General features: G+C 37.7%; 1 protein-coding gene across 1 annotated transcript in view; it reads right to left on the reverse strand.

The window, feature by feature from the left end:
• Positions 1-21,312, reverse strand: part of Morc4 (MORC family CW-type zinc finger 4) — a 65,143-nt gene that overhangs the window by 25,429 nt on the left and 18,402 nt on the right. The window contains exons 6-9 of the mRNA XM_045140470.1: positions 19,220-19,352; positions 18,650-18,778; positions 7,320-7,439; positions 4,971-5,071 (exon numbers count right to left, since the gene is read on the reverse strand). Coding sequence (XP_044996405.1) covers positions 4,971-5,071; positions 7,320-7,439; positions 18,650-18,778; positions 19,220-19,352 — 483 coding nt within the window. The remainder of the gene's footprint in view (positions 1-4,970; positions 5,072-7,319; positions 7,440-18,649; positions 18,779-19,219; positions 19,353-21,312) is intronic.

Here is a 21,312-nt window from a genome sequence, read left to right on the forward strand (position 1 = left end):
GAGCAAATAGTTTGATAGTTTGACACTGCACATAGAATGGGTTAGAAGTAGGAATGCACTTCCAGGCAAAACTTCTAATCCTACTCCCCGCCTCCATGTCTTTCACTGAAAGAGAAAATCTCAGAGGGTGTCCCCTTTGTTGGGGGGGGGTTCCTTTGGCTATGTATATCTGAACTTTGGTCTGTTCTCCAGTATGTGATTGGTTAGCCACAAAGAAATATCAGAAAGATGTGATCTTTTTGTATGTTATCCACATTATTTTATAAAGTTATATGTTTTATTATATTTCTCAAACGGAAACAATTATAAAAAAATCCTAGACTGCTGAATTTTTAAGAGTCATATTCTGTTAAACATCCTCAAAAAAGGTTTTCTAAAACAAGACAGACTTCTGTCAGAGCACTTGATTACTCACCAGAGGTTAATGGTAAGACCCTACTGCTTTAGACACATATGCTGTTGGCATGGGACATGGAGAGACATGGCTGGAATCTGGAATAGAGTGAGTCCCCAGACAGCCAGCCTGTCTAGTACTAGAAGGCATTTCATGAGCTACTTGAAGAATGTGGCCAACATCTGTCTGAGCAACTCAATTTCTAAGATACTCAGAAGCAAACAACCTGACATGATGCTCACACGAGGGCAACAGTGGCACACAACCATGGTGGGTAACCAACTACTCCTGGATTGGTTAACAGATCTGCTCAGAAGAAAGGAACCCATATCTAGCACTGGGAAACAAATCAGAATCATATTCAGATAATGATTTTGCTTTCCAATATCAAGATTCCACTAACATTGGACTACAAGAGGGTCTACACCCATTAAATTCTCTCTAAACTAATAATGATTTTACCACTTAACATGTGCTGACTTCACTCTCCATTGGAAAATACATTTCTCTTTTTCAGACAGGAGCAGGACCTGAAAACAGAAATGACCCACCACACTTCACCACAGCCCCAGATGAAACCACAGAAGAATTGTGGAAATAAGCAAGAGTGCTGCTTTCTTGGTGAACCTGATATTAGCACATGGGTAAAAGAGATAGACACTGGAGATACTCAACACCTACCAAACCAGAGATCCAGAGGCTCCTAAGAGTCCATCACTGAAATAGACTTAAAATGAACCCAACATGGCTCAGGGAATTCTGTGGAAGAGGGGACGGAAAGATTGTTAGAGCCCCAAGTTGGGACATTATGCACAGAGATATTGTCTCTCCCCCATCACTGACTGTTACCCTCATAATGCATGGCTCATAATCCCCATGGGGATGACCTGCATCCCTAATGAGGAGGGTCCCTTTGGAAAAGGGGCAGGGATGAAGGAAAGGATGGTACCAACATATGCTGTTTACATACCAAGTATGTCCATAACTAATAAAAAAATGAGAAAAAAAGTAAACAAAGCCTGTGGGATATAAGCAATAGTCTACCATATGTCACTGTAGAATTCTTAAAGAAAAAGTGAGAAGCAGGAAGATATATGTTAAATGTAATCTCTGTGATAATCACAGGGAAAATAGCTAGAGAATATACAGAAAAGGAAACAAGAAAGGAATACAAACAATTTACTATAAAAATAATCATCTAAATACAAAAGAAAATAGCAATGCAGGAAATTAGGGGGCAAATTATGAAACAGAAAAATGACAGAAGTCTTTCAATACCAATCATTACTTTCAATGTAAATGAATTAAACTGAGATTGACAAAGACATGATACAATAAAATGAGTGTAGCAGATAGACATGGGGTGCTATACCAAAAAAATGTGGAAGCTTTGGAATTGAAATTTGGTAGTTAGGTATAGTGGCACATGCCTAAAATCTTGACACTTGGGAGAAGGAGGCAGAAGTATATGAGTTCAATGTCATTCTTAGCTTCCTAGGAAGTTTGAGACCAGCCCAGGCTTCCAGACATACTGTCTAAGCAAAAAAGAAGAAAAAATTGGAAATTTGGCAAAGCCAAGCCTGGAAGACTTAAGGAAAATAACAAAGTCTAAATTGCCCTGAACAAACTGTAACAGAAATACAGATGCTAAACACTTCACTTCACTTCTCAGAATTAGATTAGCATGGTGGAGAAAGCAGAGATTGCCTTAGAGAACTCCCAAAATCACTGCTAAGATTTATGAAGGTTCAAATGAAATGGGTGATGTCACTTGAAAACTTGAAAGAAGGTTAGCCTTGTTACATAGTGGTAGAATACTTAGCAGAACTATTTCCTGCAGCTATTTTGAAAGAACAGTTGTTAATAATGAACTTGAATATTTAGCTGAGGAGATCTCCAGGCAAAGCATTGATGGTATGATCTGGCATCCTCTGGCAAAAAAAAAAAAAAGAAAGGAAGGAAGAAACCAGGATTTGATCATTCTCAGTTCATCAATCAAACTTGTAAAAGATGTTAAAATTTACAGATACATTGCCAGACATGTAACCTCTAAAATAAACATCTGACAGTAGGGTTGGACAACCATTTGGTAATAGCTCAGTAAGATCAAAAGGTGAAAATATTCAGTCCTACAAAAAGCTCTTTGAGAAGATTAAGCATGTGACTCATAGACCTCCACAGCCATCTCAGCTGAAGCCAAGAATAGAAATAGGATTATCTAGGAAAGACCTGTCAAGAGTCTCTTGTTGAATGGAATGAATATTCATGACACTCATGGAAGATCTACAAGGTTCTTAAAAATTGCACAAGCTTACACACTTTCAGCTTAAACTGAAAGGACTGGGGTAGGGAGAATATAAAATAAAAGAACCCTGCTGGACTTTCACAACACTACTGACAAAGTTGAGGAAACTGCTCAGCTACAGAAACATACTTTGAAATTTAATGAAGTTTATGTACTTGGATTTTTAAAATTGCTTGTTACCTGTAGCTCCTGTTGTTTTTATCTTTCCACCTGACATAGCATTTATATAACTGGCGCCTCTGCCACTATTGTATGTGTGTGTGTGTAGAGGGAGGTAGACAGAGAAGAGGAGAGGAAAATGTAATGTGTATGCATATGTGTGCAGATGTACACTCTACATGAGTATGTGTGTCTGCAGGCCAGAGAAGAATGTCAGGTAGCCTTCTCTTATCACTCATCCTTTTATTTACTTGAAACAGGTTTCTCCTTCAACCCAAAGCTGCTATCAGTGAGACCCAGTTATTCTCAGATCTTTCCCTACCTACTGGGTTTAAGACGAGCATGGCCATATCCAATTTTTTATGGGAGTTAAATTTGGTATTTCTCTGGTCCATGAGGCCCTCATGCTTAAGCAGCAAGCACTCTTTAACTGCTGATTTCCCCAGCCCCACTAATGAGTTTTTAACTATTAGGGAGAGAGGAAAGGAAGGATGGAGAGAGAGAGGGGAAGAAATAGAGAGGCGGGTAGAGCATGACAGAATTATCAAAGATATAGAATTTAGATCCCAGATACAACACACACAGAGTATCCTCTATATGTTATTTAAACTTAAAATTTGGGACTTTTAAGTTTAAAACATTTAGCTAAGATTGTAAGATTGTGTGTGTATGTGTGTATGTAGTGTGGTGTACACACATGTGTACACATTATTGATGAAGAAGCAAGAGGATAACATCATGTGTCCTCCATTATCTTCCACATGTTTCCTAGAGAGAAACTCTTGATGAACTTGCTGCTGTCATTTTTGGTCAGACTGGCTGACCAGCAAGCCACCAGTAATTCTCCTCTCTCTGCTTCTCACAGGACTGCTGGTACAAATATATACAAATATATCTAGCTGTTTACTGGGAAACCAAATTCAGGATAAACAGGGCTCTCCGAGGCCCTAATACTTGTACACCAAATGCTCTTACACACTGAGCCATCTCCTCAGCCCTTAGCTGACACTTGAAACTAAGTTAATATAATATGCTGGTACTTTTGGTGATTTGGGATGGAGTGAAAAGTTTTTGCATTTCTCAAACTAACTGAATATTAAGGTAACAGCAGGCAGACTGTGACAAATAAAATAATTTACTTTCAAACATTCCTATGCCTTAATCTCTGAAACCTGGGAATACCTTAGGTTACATAGCAAAAGGAATTAAAGTTACTTATCCAGTGACTTTAAAAATCGGAATCATCTTTTATCATTCAGTGTAATCACAGGGGTCTTTAAGTATGGAAGAGGGATACAGCAGAGTCAGAATCAGAGCAGGAAATGTGATGATGGAAGCATGTTTACTGAAATGATGCAATGTGAGGAGGATGCAACCCATCACTGCTGACTTTGAAGTTGGAGAAGCAGGCTCTGGGCCAAGGAATGCTGGCAGCCTCTAGAAGTTGGATAAGACAAGGAAATGGATTCTCCCCTAGAGCCTTTAGAAAGGAAGATAGCCTGCCAATATCTTGATTTTAGCCTACTGAGATCTACATCAGATGTCTAACCTGCAAAATCCTAAGGCAGTGAATTAACATTGATTTAAACTACTATATTTGTCATAATTTGTTATAATGGAAGACTATACTTTCTATTATATTGTTTACAAACAGGTTGAATATTATTGTACTTTCCTAATAATGTGAAATATTTCCTGATTCCCTTGTTAATTCATTATATATAGCTTAGCATATAGTTTATAAATAAAGTTCTAAGAAAAAATTCCAATTCCCCATTCAAAATATACTTAAGAACTTCAGATTCACTTGTCTATTTATACTTAGTTAATAAAAAAGATTCATTTCTCCATAAATGTTTTACTAATGACTCCTATGTTCTTTAAAAAATAATTTCTTAATGTAAAATTAATCTCAACTGAATTCCATATATCAAGTGTTAGTAAGCTTTAAAAAAATCCAGAAAATTTTTATCTCTAATCTTAGAAAACATATTTGAAGTAATTCTTGGTTAACTAATCTGGCTTGTTTTTGTTGATGGTTCTAGAGGTTTCAGAGAAAAGGATGGTATCTAAGCAATTTATCTGAAGTGTCTCAGATTGAGAGTGACTCACCGGTATTCCTTGGTGTACTCAAAGTCTTGTTTGTTGTAGGCAGGCTTCAGGAAATTGCATTCAATGACTCCAATTACTCCTACACCTTCTCCACGAGTTGGCTTAGAGGAAAAAAATATTAATTGCAACATATTACTATTGACTACCTAGAAGCATTTCCTTTTGATTCTAAACAACAACAACAACAATAATAATACGGTTGCACAATGTTCATGGGTATGAAAAGGCCAATAAATATCCAGAGAAATATTGAAATGTACTTCAATAGACTTTAAGTATTATGTGGAACTGGAAACTCTGACAAACTCTATAAAACAGATAGTCAAACAATGATTCACAGATCCCTAGGATTTTTTCAGGATTAGTAGCTATCTCTACTACATCCACACACCGACACCTTTATCTGTTTTATATTCAAGGACTGTCATAGTATTTCATTTGAATCCAGAATTACACTCCTCTTTTTCAGAAGGTAGCGTGACCGGAGGAGATAAACTACCCCTTGCACTTCAGCCAAGCCATAGCTGAATCCACAGAGGAATTAGGGAGACAAGCAAGAGTTCTGCTTCTATACTGTTACTGATAATCAGTACCAGGGTATAGGAGATAGACCCTGAGGATACTAAATACCTAGCAAAGTAGAGATCCAGAAGCTTCTAAGAGCTCATCTCTGAAGTAGACTGAAAACTCACCCACTATGGCTCAGGGAATTTTGTGGAAAAGGGGGCAGAAAGATCCTAAGAGCCACAGGTTGAAACATCATGCCTAGAGGCATTCTCTCTCCCCCAAATAATTGACTGCTGCTCCCACAATGCATAAACCACAACTCCATGGTGAATACCCACAACCCACTGAAAAGCATTCCCAATGGAATGGGGGGCAGGGATGAGGCAAAAGAGGGTACCAGCACATGATGTATCCATATAAAACATCTTGTTAATAATAACAATAATAAACAAAAAAAGAATTACACTGTTAAAAAATCAAGATAATATACTACTGCTTTAAAGGATTAAAATGAAATCTCATCTAAAAAATTAGGCATGTGATACAATAATCATACCCTATCTGTTAAAATAAGCATTTTCCCACATATGTATACCACCAAGCAACAAATAAAGAGAGTTGGGCTTGTAATGATTATTAGTTATAGGTTGAAACAAGAGATTTCATGGTTTAAAATCTATTTTTTACTAGACCAATGTATAACTAACCTGTCACCACCATACATACTGTATGAAGATGATGTAATAAGAAAAAAATATATAGTCTCAAAGTTAGTTATATTGGGGTTTACATAACTGCCTTACTATGACATATAAAGCAGTCTTCCAGTCCTTGTGATTTAGTAATCTGTAAAATAGGAATCAAAGATATACTTGTGGAAATTACTACTTTAAATGATCATTAAAACATCATAGAAGGGGACTGGGCAGATTGCTCAGTGGATAAAGTGTTTGCAGCACAAATAGGAAGACCAGAGTTTAGATCAATAACACCCATGCAAATGCCAGTTAGACATCATGGCCTGTTTGTAATCCCAACAAGAGATAAGAGACAGGGGATCCCTAAGGCAAGCTGGATAGTTTGACTAGCCAAATTGGTGAACTCTGGGTTCAAGGAAGAGAGCCTGCCTCAGTAAATAAGACATCAGACATCAACCTCTAAAGAACATGCACAAGTGTGCAGGTGAAATCCACACATTAAAGCACAAACACACACACACACAACACACAACACACTCCACATGACAAAGGAAAAATAAATAAATAATGGTGATAGATGTATAGTTTTGTTTATAAAATATTTCACAGAATTTATTATGCTTAAATCGTTCAATTCTCTAAGCTGTCAGGTAGCAAAAGAAAGTAAGATTATTGTTTCCACTTCACAGGTAGGTAAATTGAGTCTCAGAGAAATTACTAACTTGTCCAAGGATATAGTTTAAAAATAGAAAACCCACAACCCAAGTCTTGGTTTTCAATCATCAAATTTTATGGATTTTCTAATATGCTTTATTCTCTTCTCAAGATAATGGAGTTATTTTATACATCAATAAGCTGACATACATGGTGAAGTTGGTGGTATGATTCAATGCTTATTCTTATTAAGAGCCATCTAGAAAATGCATTCAGTATAGCTTTTGCATTAGCACCTACAAATAATAAGTACCACCAAGATTTGTTTTTCTTATGTGACAGCTTACTATAGCACAGAATTCTGGTACCAGACTTTAATAACTATGTGAGATGGGATTGAAAACCATTAATGAATGTATCCCCTTTGCAATGTTACATTCTCTTCCTATTCTTTTCAATCTTCTATAACAATGAAACATTAACCACTCACCTTTATCTGGCATCCCACCTTCTCAAAGGATTTTATGAGCCGGTTGTTATGATACATCATTATTCCAAACTGGTTATGATTCTTGCAAGAGAATCCAAAAGTGATTTTCACCTGCTTATTCTGAGAAGAAAATCATCAAGGAAAAAAAAAATACCAGAGACTTCAGAAGAAAACAAACTGTATTATATTATAGCAAAAATTGCCATTGAATGTCAATGCATGTAAGTTGGCACAACCTTTCTAATGGGCATTTAAAAAATTATAGCTGTAATTTAAGAATATTCTTAACCATTGATCAAGTTCTTCTCTTCTTAGGAATCTATCCCACAGCATCAGGTATAATGTTTCATGAATTATAGTAATATTTTAGTTAGTTATAGCATATAAACAAATTTTAATAAATGTAAGTAAAGCTATATGGTCTATTATACAGCTTTTAATATTAGGTCCTTAAAATATTTCTAAACATTATGAAATATTGATGATGTACTAGCAAGTTTTGTCTAATATACATGCACATGGGTGATATATATGTATATATGATTTAAAAACACTGTCAGGAAGGACTTCCAGTTAAGATGGCAGCATAGGTACCATGCCAAAGCAGCTTAGGGGGGAAAAAAGACCAAAAAAAAAACTCAGCAAAATACACACTTTTACTAAAAAGTGAAGTGTTTAGGAAATTGAAAGGGCAGTGGAGAAGTAGAAGAGACCCACAGCATCCAGAGCCCGCACAGGCTGGCAAAAGCGGCCCCGGCAGGTCCACTGACTACAGCAGCGGCAGCACACCAGAAAGCCACCATGCTCAGCTTGAGCCACAGGAAAAGCCAGGTGAGGGGAGCTACCACTCACACCAGAGCTCTAGGCAAACTCTAGAAATGTAAAGGGAGAGCGGCAGTGAACAACAGAGGAACAGATCACAAGGTAGAAGAACACATGGAACAGCAAGAGAACTAGAGCAGCATCGGTGCCCTCCCCTTCCCCACTGCCTGTGACCAGCTCGAGCGAACAGAACGGGACCAGCCACGCCAACTTGAGCTGACAGTGGGACCCAAGCAGGAGCAGAGTCCCACAGCAACATCAGTGGCTCCGGCAACGGCAACAGTGGCCCTGGCAACAGCAGCCCCAGCAGCAGCAGATCCAGCAGTGGCAGCTACAGCAGCAGCAGAAGCGGCAGAAGCAGCAGTGGATACAGCAGCGGCAGCTTCAGCAACAGCAGCAATAGACTCAGCAGCGGCAGCTTTAGCAGCAGCGGCAACAGATCCAACAGCGGCAGCTTCAGCAGCAGCAGTAGTGGTTCCAGCAGCGGGGGTGCTGATCTGCAGGGCCACAGTTGCCAGGCTTGGTTTGCCTCGCAGGAGAAGCAGGGCCCAGCTCCAGAAATCAGAACAGCAGCCCAACAACCCAGCCAGCAACTTGACTGAGACCAAAATCATCTAAGGTAACTGGGATTGCACCAGGGAAGGGTCTCACTTGGTCACAAGCTGACTTGGAATCCTCAAAAGACCAGAAATCTTAACCTCTTTGTTGATAGAGGATCTGGTTTTTATAATAACTACTCTTGCATAAATACTGAGTGCTGTTTTTGATTGAATGTGTACAGTATTAATTAAATTTTAGAATCTACCTATATTTTATTCCACTCAGCCTACATGAATACTCCCATAGCAGGGAAACTCAACCCCCTAGGAACACCTTGTAGATACTCTGACATCTTAAGAGCCACACCTAGCACCTTAAGCTCCTACCCTGAAGATATATAACATCAAAACAATTGATACAGCTAAGAATACCCAGCTAGCTAGAAAATCCAAGCATTAACATAATCCAAGATGCAAAAATATATACATATATACAAAAGAAACACTAAAAAGCAAAACAATATAAATCCACATAACAGTATTCATGCATCAGAAATGACCTCAAGTGAGAACGAGTTAGAGGAAATGCCCGAGAAAGATTTCAAAAGAATGATTGTAAATATGCTCAAAGAAGTCAGAGAACAAATCAAAAGAGTCAAAGAGGAACTTAAAGAAGAAATCAAAGGAATCAAAGAAGATGCAGGACACCAATTTAATGAAATAAAGAAGGCAATACAAGACATAAATAAGGAAATAGAAATACAAAGAAAAACCAGTCAGAATTACTAGCAATGAAGAACACAGTTAATGAAATAAAAAACTCTGTAGAAAATCTCACCAGTAGAATGTATGAAGGAAACGACAGAATATCTAAGCTAGAAGACCAAGTGGCAGATCTAATACAGTCCAACAAAGAGAAAGACAAACTTATAGAAAAGTATGAGTGGGAATTTCAAGATATTCGGGACACTACGAAAAGATCCAATATAAGAATCCAGGGCATAGCAGAAGGAGAATAATTCCACTCCAAAGGCATAGTAGGCATCTTCAACAAAATCATAGAAGAAAACTTCCCCCAATTGGTAAAGAGGTGCCAATGCAGATACAGGAAGCCTTTAGAACCCCAGCCAGACAAAACCTGGAAAGAACCATTCCTCGCCATATTATAATCAAACTACCAAACACACAACAAAGAAAAAATATTGAAAGCAGTTAGAGAGAAAAACCAAGTTACCTACAAAAGCAAGCCCATCAGGATTACAGCAGATTATTCAACACAAACTTTAAAAGCCGGAAGGGGGCTGGAGAGATGGCTTAGCGGTTAAGCGCTTGCCTGTGAAGCCTAAGGACCCCAGTTCGAGGCTCGGTTCCCCAGGTCCCACGTTAGCCAGATGCACAAGGGGGCGCACGCGTCTGGAGTTCATTTGCAGTGGCTAGAAGCCCTGGCGTGCCCATTCTCTCTCTCTCTCCCTCTATCTGTCTTTTTCCCTGTGTCTGTCACTCTCAAATAAATAAATAAAAAATGAACAAAAAATATTTAGAAAAAAAAAAGCCAGAAGGACTGGGAGTAATGTATTCCAAAATCTGAAAGGTAACAACTGTCAAACAAGGTTACTTTATCCTGCAACGCTATCCATTCAAATAGATGGAGAAATAAGGACAGTCCATGACAAAAGTAGGTTAAAGGAGTATTTGAAGACAAAACCAGCTCTACAGAAAATACTTGATAGAATTTTCCATGCTGAAGAAAAGGAAAAGCACACATATAAGGAACCTGGAAGAAACAAGCAATATTCAAATACTACTTAACACAAGAGACCAAAGGTAGAACCAGAACCAGAAACACAAAAAAAGGCAAACATAAATACAAACCTTTCAATAATATCTCTTAATATCAACTTCATCAATGCCCCGACCAAAAGACATAGGTTTGCAGACTGGGTTAAAAAGCAGGATCCTACAATTTGTTGTCTCTAAGAAACTTACCTTTCTACAAAGTATAGACAGTATCTTAGGGTGAAAGGATGGAAAATGGGGTTTCAAGCAAAGGGGCCTAGAAAAGAAGCAGGGGTTGCTATCCTAATATCTGACAAGGTAGACTTCAGTCCAATGTTGGTCAAGAAAGACAAGGAAGGTCACTTTATATTGATTAAGGGCACACTCCAACAGGAGGACATTACAATCCTAAACGTATATGCACCTAACATGAGGGCTCGCAAATTCGTCAAACAAACACTATTAGAACTAAGGTCACAGATAACACCAAACACAGTGGTGGTGGGTGACTTTAACACCCCACTCTCATCAATTGACAGGTCATTGCAGGAAAAAAAAATAGAGAGGCATCTGGACTAAATGAGGTCATAGAAAGAATGGACCTAACAGATATATACAGGACATTTCATCCAAATGCTGCAGAATATACATTCTTTTCAGCAGCACATGGAACATTCTCTAAAAAAGATCATATATTAGGACACAAAGCAAATCTTAACAAACTCTGGATAATTGAAATAATTCCTTGCATTCTCTCTGACTACAATGGAATCAAACTATAATCAGTAGCAAGAAAGGCTATAGAGCATATACAAAATCATGGAAACTAAACAGTACACTACTAAATGATGAATGGGTCAATGAAGAAATCAAGAAGGAAATCAAAAAATTTATAGAATCAAATGATAATGAGAATACAACATACCAAAATCTCTGGGACACAATGAAGGCAGGCCCAAGAGGTAAATTTATAGCCTTAAGTGCCTATATTAAGAAATTAGAAAGGTCACAAGTAAACGACCTAATGCTTCTCCTTAAAGCTTTGGAAAGAGAAGAACTAGGCAAACCAAAAACCAGTAGACGGGAAGAAATAAAGATTAGAGCAGAAATTAAGGAAATAGAACCAAAAGAAAACAATCCAAAGAATTAATGAAACAAAGAGTTGGTTCTTTGAAAGGAAAAACAAGATTGATAAACCCTTAGCAAATCTGACCAAAAGAAAGAGAGAAGAGACACAAATTAATAAATTCAGAGATGAACAAGGTAACATCACAAAAGACTCCAGAGAAATTCAAAAACTCATATGGACATACTATAAAAGCATATACTCCAAAAAGTATGAAAATCTGAAAGAAATGGATGATTTCCTTGATTTATATGACCTACCTAAATTAAATCAAAATGAGATTAATCACTTAGATAGACCTATAACAAACATGGAGATCTGAACAGTTATCAATAATCTCCCAACTATGGGCTGGAGAGATGGCTTAGTGGTTAAGCGCTTGCCTGTGAAGCCTAAGGATCCCGGTTCGAGGCTCGGTTCCCCAGGTCCCACATTAGCCAGATGCACAAGGGGGCGCACGCGTCTGGAGTTCGTTTGCAGAGGCTGGAAGCCCTGGCGCGCCCATTCTCTCTCTCTCCCTCTATCTGTCTTTCTCTCTGTGTCTGTCACTCTCAAATAAATAAATTAAAAAAAAAATAATCTCCCAACTAAAGAAAGCCTAGGCCCAGATGGATTCACTGCTTAATTTTACCAGAACTTGAAAGAAGAGGTAACACCATTACTTCTTAAGCTTTTCCAGGAAATAGAAAAAGAAGGAATTCTACCAAACTCCTTCTACGAGGCCAGCATCACCCTGATACCAAAACCAGGCAAAGATAGAACAAAAAAAGAAAATTACAGACCGATTTCCCTCAAAAACATAGATGCAAAAATTCTCAACAAAATATTGGCAAACAGAATACAAGAATATATCAGAAAGATCATTCACCCTGAAAGTAGGCTTTAACCCAGAGATGCAGGGATGGTTCAATATACACAAATCTATAAATGTAATACATTATATAAGTGGGTTGAAGGACAAAAATCACATAATCACCTCATTAGACGTAAAGAAAGCATTTAACAAAATCCAACATCCCTTCATGATAAAAATCCTACACAGACTGGGAATAGAAGGAACATATCTCAATAGAATAAAAGGTATTTATGACAAGCCTACAGCCAACATATTACTAAATGGGGAAAAACTAGAAACTTTTCCACTAAAATCAGGAACAAGACAAGGGTGTCCACTGTCCCCACTTTTATTTAACATAGTTTTGGAAGTCTTAGCCATAGCAATAAGGCAAAAGACCCACATAAAAGAGATACAAATTGGAAAGGAAGAGATCAAGTTATCATTATTTGCAGATGACATGATCCTATACATAAAGGACCCTAAAGACTCTACTACCAAACTGTTAGAGCTGACAAAAACATACAGCCATGTAGCAGGATACCAAATAAATACCCAGAAATCCGTAGCCCAGTAGCCTTCATATATGCTAACAACAAACACACAGAGGATGATATCAGAGAATCACTCCCATTCACAATTGCATCAAAAAAATAAAGTACCTTGGAATAAACCTAACCTAGGAAGTAAAGAATTTCTACAATGAGAACTTTAAAACACTCAAGCAAGAAATTGCAGAAGACACTATAAAGTGGAGAAACATCCCTTTTTCCTGGATTGGAAGAATCAATATTGTGCAAATGGCAATCTTACCAAAAGCAATCTACACATTTAATGCAATTCCTATCAAAATTCCTAAGGCATTCTTCATGGAAATAGAAAAAAAAACAATCCAAAAATTCATTTGGAATCACAAGAAACCTCAAATATCTAAAATAATATTGAGCAACAAAAATAAGGCTGGTGGTATTACCATACCTGATTTTAACCTATTCTTCAGAGCCACAGTAACAAAAACAGCATGGTACTGGCACAAAAACACACATGTAGTCAGTGGAACAGAATAGAGGCCCAGATGTAAGTCCAGGTAGCTATAGCCACCTGATATTCAATAAAAATGCCAAAAATACTCATTGAAGAAAAGACAGCCTCTTCAGCAAATGGTGTTGGGAAAACTGGATAAATATCTGTAGAAGGATGAAAATAAATTATTCTCTCTCTCTCAATGCACAAGAATTAAGTCTAAATGGATTATAGACCTTAACATCAGACCTGAAATTCTGAAACTGCTAGAGGAAAAAGTAGGGGAAACCCTTCAATATATTGGTCTTGGCAGAGACTTTCTGAATACAACCCCAATTGCTCAGGCAATAACACCACAGATTAATCACTGGGACCTCATGAAATCACAAAGATTTTGCACTGCAAAGGACACAGTGAAAAAAGCAAAGAGGCAACCTACAGAATGGGAAAAACTCTTCGCTTGCTATATATCTGATAGAGAATTAATATCTAGGATATACAAAGAACTCAAAAAGTTCAATAATAAGGAATCATACAAGCCAATCAAAAAATGGGCTATGGAGCTAAATAGAGAATTCTCAAAGGAAGAAATACGAATGGCATATAAGCATCTAAAAAAATGTTCTACGTCACTAGTCATCAGGGAAATGCAGATTAAAACTACATTGAGATTCCATCTCACGCCTGTCAGATTGGCTGCCATCATGAAAACAAATGATCATAAATGTTGGCGGGGATGTGGAAAAAGAGGAACCCTTCTACACTACTGGTGGGAATGCAATCTGGTCCAGCCATTGTGGAAATCAGTGTGGACGTTCCTAAAACAGCTAAAGATTGATCTACCATATGACCCAGCTATAGCACTCCTAGGCATACATCCTAAGGACTCATCTCATTTCCTTAGAAATACATGCTCAACCATGTTTATTGCTGCTCAATTTATAATAGCTGGGAAATGGAACCAGCCTAGATGTCCCTCCACTGATGAGTGCATAATGAAGATGTGGCACATTTATACAATGGAGTTCTACCCAGCGGTAAAGAAAAATGAAGTTATGAAATTGGCAGAAAAATGGATGGATCTGGAAAGGATTATACTAAGTGAGGTAACCCAGGCCCAGAAAGCCAAGCGCCACATGTTCTCCCTCATATGTGGATCCTAGCTACAGATGATTGGGCTTCTGCGTGAGATGGAAAATACTTAGTAGTAGAGGCCAGTAAGTTAAAAGGTGATATAAAGGGAAGGGAAAGGAAAGGAAGAGGGTACTTAATAGGTTGGTATTATATATATATAAGTGGAATGATTGAGATGGGGAGGTAATATGGAGAATGGAATTTCAAAGGGGAAAGTGTGGGTGGGGGTTAGGGAGGGTATTACCATGGGATATAATTTATAATCATGGAAAATGTTAATAAAACTTGTGAAAAGAAAAAAACAAAAAAAAAGAAAATAATGTCTATCTGGCAAAAAAAAAAGATTATATCAATAAAATAAAATAAAATACTGTCACGAAATAGATCAAATTTTCATTATTGATTAAACAATTCATAATCATAAAACATCTCTTAGCCTTTGGTAGCTATGCAAATTTCTCATAGAAATCACAGGTAAGAGTTTCAAATGGTATAAAACTAATCTGTATAATTATAAGTAATGTGGTAAAGTCCTGATAACCAAACAAAATACAATGAAGCCAAACGTTTAAAAAAAAACTCAATTTGAAAGGCAAAAGGCAATGAATAATCCTAAAATAATATATTTTTTGGAAACAAAGCAACATCCTTGGATGTATAAAACTGTGACAAGTACTACAAATAAATCATGAGTAATGATATGTGTTCAATAAATGCTACTTGATCTAAAAATTCAAGGAATGAAAAAAGATAAAAAACTGAAAAACAGATTATTTTCATTTAAAAAAATACAAATAAATTCCCATACTCTCTACTTATTAAAAAAGTATTTCAAGGCTAGAGAGATAGCTTAGTGGTTAAGGCACTTGTCTGTCAACCCTAAGGACCCATATTTAACTCTCTAGATGCCACATAAGTCAGATGCACAATGTGATACAAGCACGCAATATTGCACATGACCACTAGGGTGTTGGGAAAACTGGATATATATCTGTAGAAGGATGAAAATAAATTATTCTCTCTCCCCATGCACAAGAATTAAGTCTAAATGGATTATAGACCTTAACATCAGACCTGAAACTCTGAAACTGCTAGAGGAAAAAGTAGGGGAATCCCTTCAACATATTGGTCTTGGCAAAGACTTTCTGAATACAACCCCAGTTGCTCAGGCAATAAAACCACAGATTAATCACTGGGACCTCATGAAATCACAAAGATTTTACACTGCAAAGGACACAGTGAAAAAAGCAAAGAGGCAACCTACAGAATGACAAATGTCTGGAGTTCGATAACAGTGGCTGAAGGCCCTGGCACACCAATTCTCCCCCTCTCTCATAAAAAATTACAAAAAAAAATGTTATTCTCTCCCTTTCCTTAATCCTGGCTATCATATTAATTGGATTGAGGAATGACTAGGAGTAAAGAGCATGTCTTTTAGTGTGTCTGTGAGGGTGGTTACAGAGAGGATTAACCAAGGGAAAAGGTTTTCACTGAATATGTCCAGCATCATCCTATATGCTTGGGGCCCTGATGGAATTAAAGGAAAAAATAGATAACCTACTACTGTAAGCATTCTTTCTCAAACTGTAATCCAAAATAAATCTTTTCTTCCCTAAGTTGCCTATATGAGGTATTTTGTCAAAGCAACAAGAAAGAAACTAAAATAGATAACTAAGGAGTAAGTAAGGCTGCATCAATGATCTTGCCCCTTAATGACCTAGGAAAAATACTATTAGAAGCCTCATTTTACTTATGTCATAGTGAGTCAATTTGTTCAGAATTCTAATACAATGAAACTAGTCTAAAAGGAAGGGAAGATAAGTCACACACAACATACAGATAGAAGTTGGCCATACAGAAACCCAGAAAAGTGGACTGGTGATACTGCTTAGCAGTTAAGGTACTTGCCTGCAAACACAAAAGACCAGGTTTCAATTCCCCAGTACCCACATAAAGCCAGATGCACAAAGTGGCTCATGCATCTGGAGTTTGTTTGTAGTAGCTAAAGTTCCTGGCATATCCATTCTCATTCTCATTCTCATTCTCATTCTCATTCTCATTCTCATTCTCATTCTCTCTGTCTCTGTCTCTGTCTCTGTCTCTCTCTGCTGGCAAATAAATAAATAAAATATTTATAAATAAAATATCTTTAAAAGAAAAAGGAAACTCAAACCAGGTAAAGTGAAACATGCCTTTAATCCTAGCACTCGGGAGGTAGAGGTAGGAGGATCGCCTGAGAATACATAGTGAGTTCCAGATCAGCCTGAGCTACAGTGAGACCCTACCTCAGAAAAACACAAAAAAAGAGAAACCCAAAAAAGTAAGAAGCTGGACACTGAAAAGTTGCATATGAGAAGTTCTTTAGACTGACTCTGTTAAACCCACAATGTTAAGATCTTATCCTATATAAGGTGAAGCAGTCTCACAGTGTTACCACTGACTTTGTTAAAACGTTTGCTTAGAGCTTTAAAAACAAGTTTCCTAAGTGCTCCTGAAAAGTAAATCTACTTATAAGTAATAATGAAATGCCTTCTTTAAAAAGGAATAACTTCTAATTTGGGGAAAAGAAAGATAAAACAAGCCAGGCATGGTGGCGCACGCCTTTAATCCCAGCACTCAGGAGGCAGAGGTAGGAGGATAGCCATGAGTTCAAGGCCACCCTGAGATGACAGAGTTAATTCCAGGTCAGCCTGGACCAGAGTGAGACCCTACCTCGAAAACCAAAAAAAAAAAAAAAAAAAAAAAAAAGACAAAACAAGTTGGTATCTTTTGATAAAGCAGGGCTAAGAGTTGCATGTTTGGTTATGAGACAATAGAAGAACAATCTTTCATAAATACTTAAGATTCTCTGCCACTTGAAGACTATTTTATTGCTCAAACATCCACATTGAAGCCGGGCATGGTGACGCATGCCTTTAATCCCAGAACTCAGGAGGCAGAGGTAGGAGGATCACCGAGAGTTCGAGGCCACCCTGAACCAAAGTGAGACCCTACCTTGAGAAACAACAACAACAACAAAAATCCACAATGAAGATAGTTAATTAGTTTAGTTCATCTTAAGATTGTTTCTAGTGTTTGAAATCCATTCCCAAGACAATGGACTGTAGAAAATGAGCAACTACTTCTCTGAGTCACCATTATTGTGACAAGTTACCAGAAAATTCATGTCAGACTTGTTAATATTTCATCTCATGTTAGAAACATCAACCTTTAGTTTCCACTCTCTAATTTCCATCAAAGTTTAATTCTAAATCTAGTACAACATCAAAAAAACCCAATAAAATTAACAGTCCTGCCGGGCATGGTGTGCACACCTTTAATCCCAGCACTCAAGAGGCAGTGGTAGGAGGATCACCATTGGTTCGAGGCCATCGTGAGATTACATAGTGAATTCCAGGTCAGCCTGGGCTAGAGTGAGACCCTACCTCGGAAAAAAAAAATTAACAGTCCTGGTTGACATTTTATTTGAATGAATGTAACACAACAAAACTCCAGTATAGTCAAATTTGAAATATTTCTTGTGACTGAAATTCTCAAACCTGGCTGCTTATTAACATAAGTCAAATATTTTTAAGTATGAATTTCTAATAAAAAAAAGATTTCAAAACTGTGTGGGATGGTGAATGCCTATAATATCAGCACTCAGGAGACTGAGGCAGGAAGATCACCAACTGTTTGACGACAGCCTGAGCTACACAGTGAGTCCCAGGCTAGACTGGGGTATCAAGTAAGACCTTGTCTCAAAAATCAACCTACCTACCTACCTACCTACCTACCTACCTATCTACCTACCTAGCCAGCCAGCCAACCAACCAACCAACCAACTAATAGACTTCAGAATCTACCAAATAATAATCTCTAAAATCTCATCACTCTTATGGAAAAGTTGCTAGGTAGCTTTTATAAACATAAAATTGGTAAAGAGACATACAAGAAACAAATCCTTCAAGAGTACTATAATTTGTATTAAATACACAATTTTGAATTGTATAAAGCAAATTCTTAGGCTTTTGTGTCAATCCAGAAATTTATTCCTAAAATTAAAAAGTCAATCTCATTTTTATCATAAGGATACTGTGAAGGCAGGCTTATATATATCATATCCTACATTGGCCAGGCTCTTGTCAATCATCTGGGTAGTCACTTTCTTTTGACGTAGAAAAATTTTCATTCGTGGCTTCATATATAGAATACTACAAAATGCCTATGGAACAGTGAAAGGAAAGTTATTAGGATATAGTGATAACTCTACAGATATCCCCAAGACACAACAGACATTCCTAAACCTCCACTTTTCTTTACAAACATTTGGTTTAACTAAAATGGTACTTTACTATCTTACTTCCACACAAGTATATCCAATCCATGAATACCATATGGCCCAAGACAGCTATAAATATAGCCCTGCAAAATTGTAAACTTAATTAAAACATTATGAGAGATTCTTTTTTAAGCCATTCTTGAGTATGAACTTTGTATATGACAACACTCTGTGTCACAGTCAAAAGATTAAACATACCTGCTAGATGGTAGAAAAGAATCCTAGAGCAGGGCTAAAGGGTATATCATGTTTGCCTAATTAAACAATTTTGTTTTATAACATTTGCACATTACTTCTTACTGCTGAAGAATCACTCTTACTCACCCGTAAAGAATACTCGGTTTCTGGCAGCTCAGAGACACCACCACCAATCTCTTTTTCTTCTTCATCAAAGTCTGATACGAGGATGTCATACTGATCTGTATCAAAGTCCAGCTCAGACTTCCCATCTTTGTTTCTGCACAAAGGAGACAAGTACCAGTCTAACCAGAACTGACTGCTAAGGGGAAAATGCACTAAACTCAAGAGAATAGATATAACATGAGCTAATAATAAAGTGTGTGTTTCTTTCCCTGACAACCATTTCAAAGGAATTCCAAACTACTTCATTTGAGGACCATATAATATTTAAAGATCTCTCTACTCTAAACAAACCTATCATCCTTATAATGATGGTTATGCTAAGTTCATAAGGAAGGAAAAAGAAAAGAATGTGCAATGTCTGTGATGATAAATCTGCTATCCCTAAAACAAGGTCTTAAAACAGTCTGCAAATTTATAAGTGTTGCTGGAAAAGTCACTAAATATTACTTCTCCCATCTGAATGAATGAATGAATGCAGACTTATTTCTAATTTAAGTAATAGTCTAAGGATTAATGAGATACTATGGTGGTTTGATTCAGGTGTCCCCCATAAACTTAGGTGTTCTGGATGTTAGGTTCCCCAGCTGATGGCAATTGGAAATTAAAGCCTCCTAATTTATTGTTGTGGGCAGACTTAACAGGTGTTATAGCCAGTTTCCTCATGCCAGTGTTTGGCACACTCTCCTGTTCCTGTTGTCCACCTTATGTGGGCCAGGGGGTGATGTCCACCCTCTGCTTATGCCTTCATTTTCCCCTGCCATTGTGGAGCTTCCCCTTGAGCCTATAAGCCAAAATAAATCTCTTTTTCCCACAAGCTGCTCCTGGTTAGGTGATTTCTACCAGCAACGTGAACCTGATTGCAACAGTATAGTAGTACCGAGGAGTGCTGTCATTTGCTGCTAGAAACCTGACTGTGTGGCTGTGGCCTTTTGGAGCTAATTTTCAAGAGGAATGTGGAAGGATTTGAAACCTTGTCCTAAGAGATGCCTTGCAGTACTGTAAGTACAGCTTGATGGACTATTCTGGTCAGAGTTGAAAGATCTGAATGTAGTAAGAATTGTGGACTGTGAGGTTTGGCTTATGAGGGTAAGAAAGAGCTTTGCTTGGACTGGGCTAACAGTTTGTGTGACAGGCTTGCTGTTATGCCTATATCCTGAGAAGTTGTGCAGGGATGCTTTGCATAGAAATGAAATGGTGTGAGCAGAGGGATATGGCATGGAAAAAATTAAATCTTTGGGTGAACTTCTCCCTGCTCAGCTGCAATTAAGAGATTACAACCATTGAGATTGGGCCAGCTGGCCTGCACTGGGACAAAAAGAAGAATGTAGACTCTTTTGAAGGGGCATGAGTGCTCAAGGAGTGTCCCGTTCTTCAAAGTCTGCTTTATTCCTTCCTGGATTAACAAATTGGCACCCTACCTGGTATTGTGGAGTATAAGAAATACAGGAAAGAGAGGGTCATTGAGTTTACAACATGGTCTTGTGTTTTGGAAATGGCCATGGGCAATGTGAAGCAGTTTTGCTGGGTGCAACCCCATAGGGCCATGCGGATGAACCATGATTTCAGTGGAGATCCAGTGGAGATGCTGGGACCATGAGATGGCTGCTAAGGAAAGCTGCCAGACCCAGATGAAGTTTTCCAGGACTGTGAGTAGCCTAAATGGAGGAACGGAATTAAATTGCCAGAGACTTGATGGTTAGATTTATCGGACTTGTGGATTTGTCACTGGCCAGAGTTTTTAGACTTGAAGCTACAGAGTTTGATGTTTTCCCTGGTTGTTTTAAATTTTGTATTTGTTGAGTATGTCTTTGCTATGCCCAGTTTCAACTTTTGTAGTGTGAATGTTTATTGTGTGTCATTATGTGTTTTTTTTTTTTTTTTAGGTTTTATTTTTGGTATTATGGCTCAGTTAAAAGACCTTGGATTATGGGGATGTTCGAACATCATTAGGATTGATAAAAATTATGGGGACTTTCAAGTTGGATTGACTGCATTCTATTTTATATCATGTATGGATATAAGTTTATGGAGGCCAGGGGTGGAATGTGGTTGGT

Source organism: Jaculus jaculus, chromosome X (genome assembly GCF_020740685.1).
Source record: "Jaculus jaculus isolate mJacJac1 chromosome X, mJacJac1.mat.Y.cur, whole genome shotgun sequence".
Classification (NCBI taxonomy): domain Eukaryota; kingdom Metazoa; phylum Chordata; class Mammalia; order Rodentia; family Dipodidae; genus Jaculus; species Jaculus jaculus.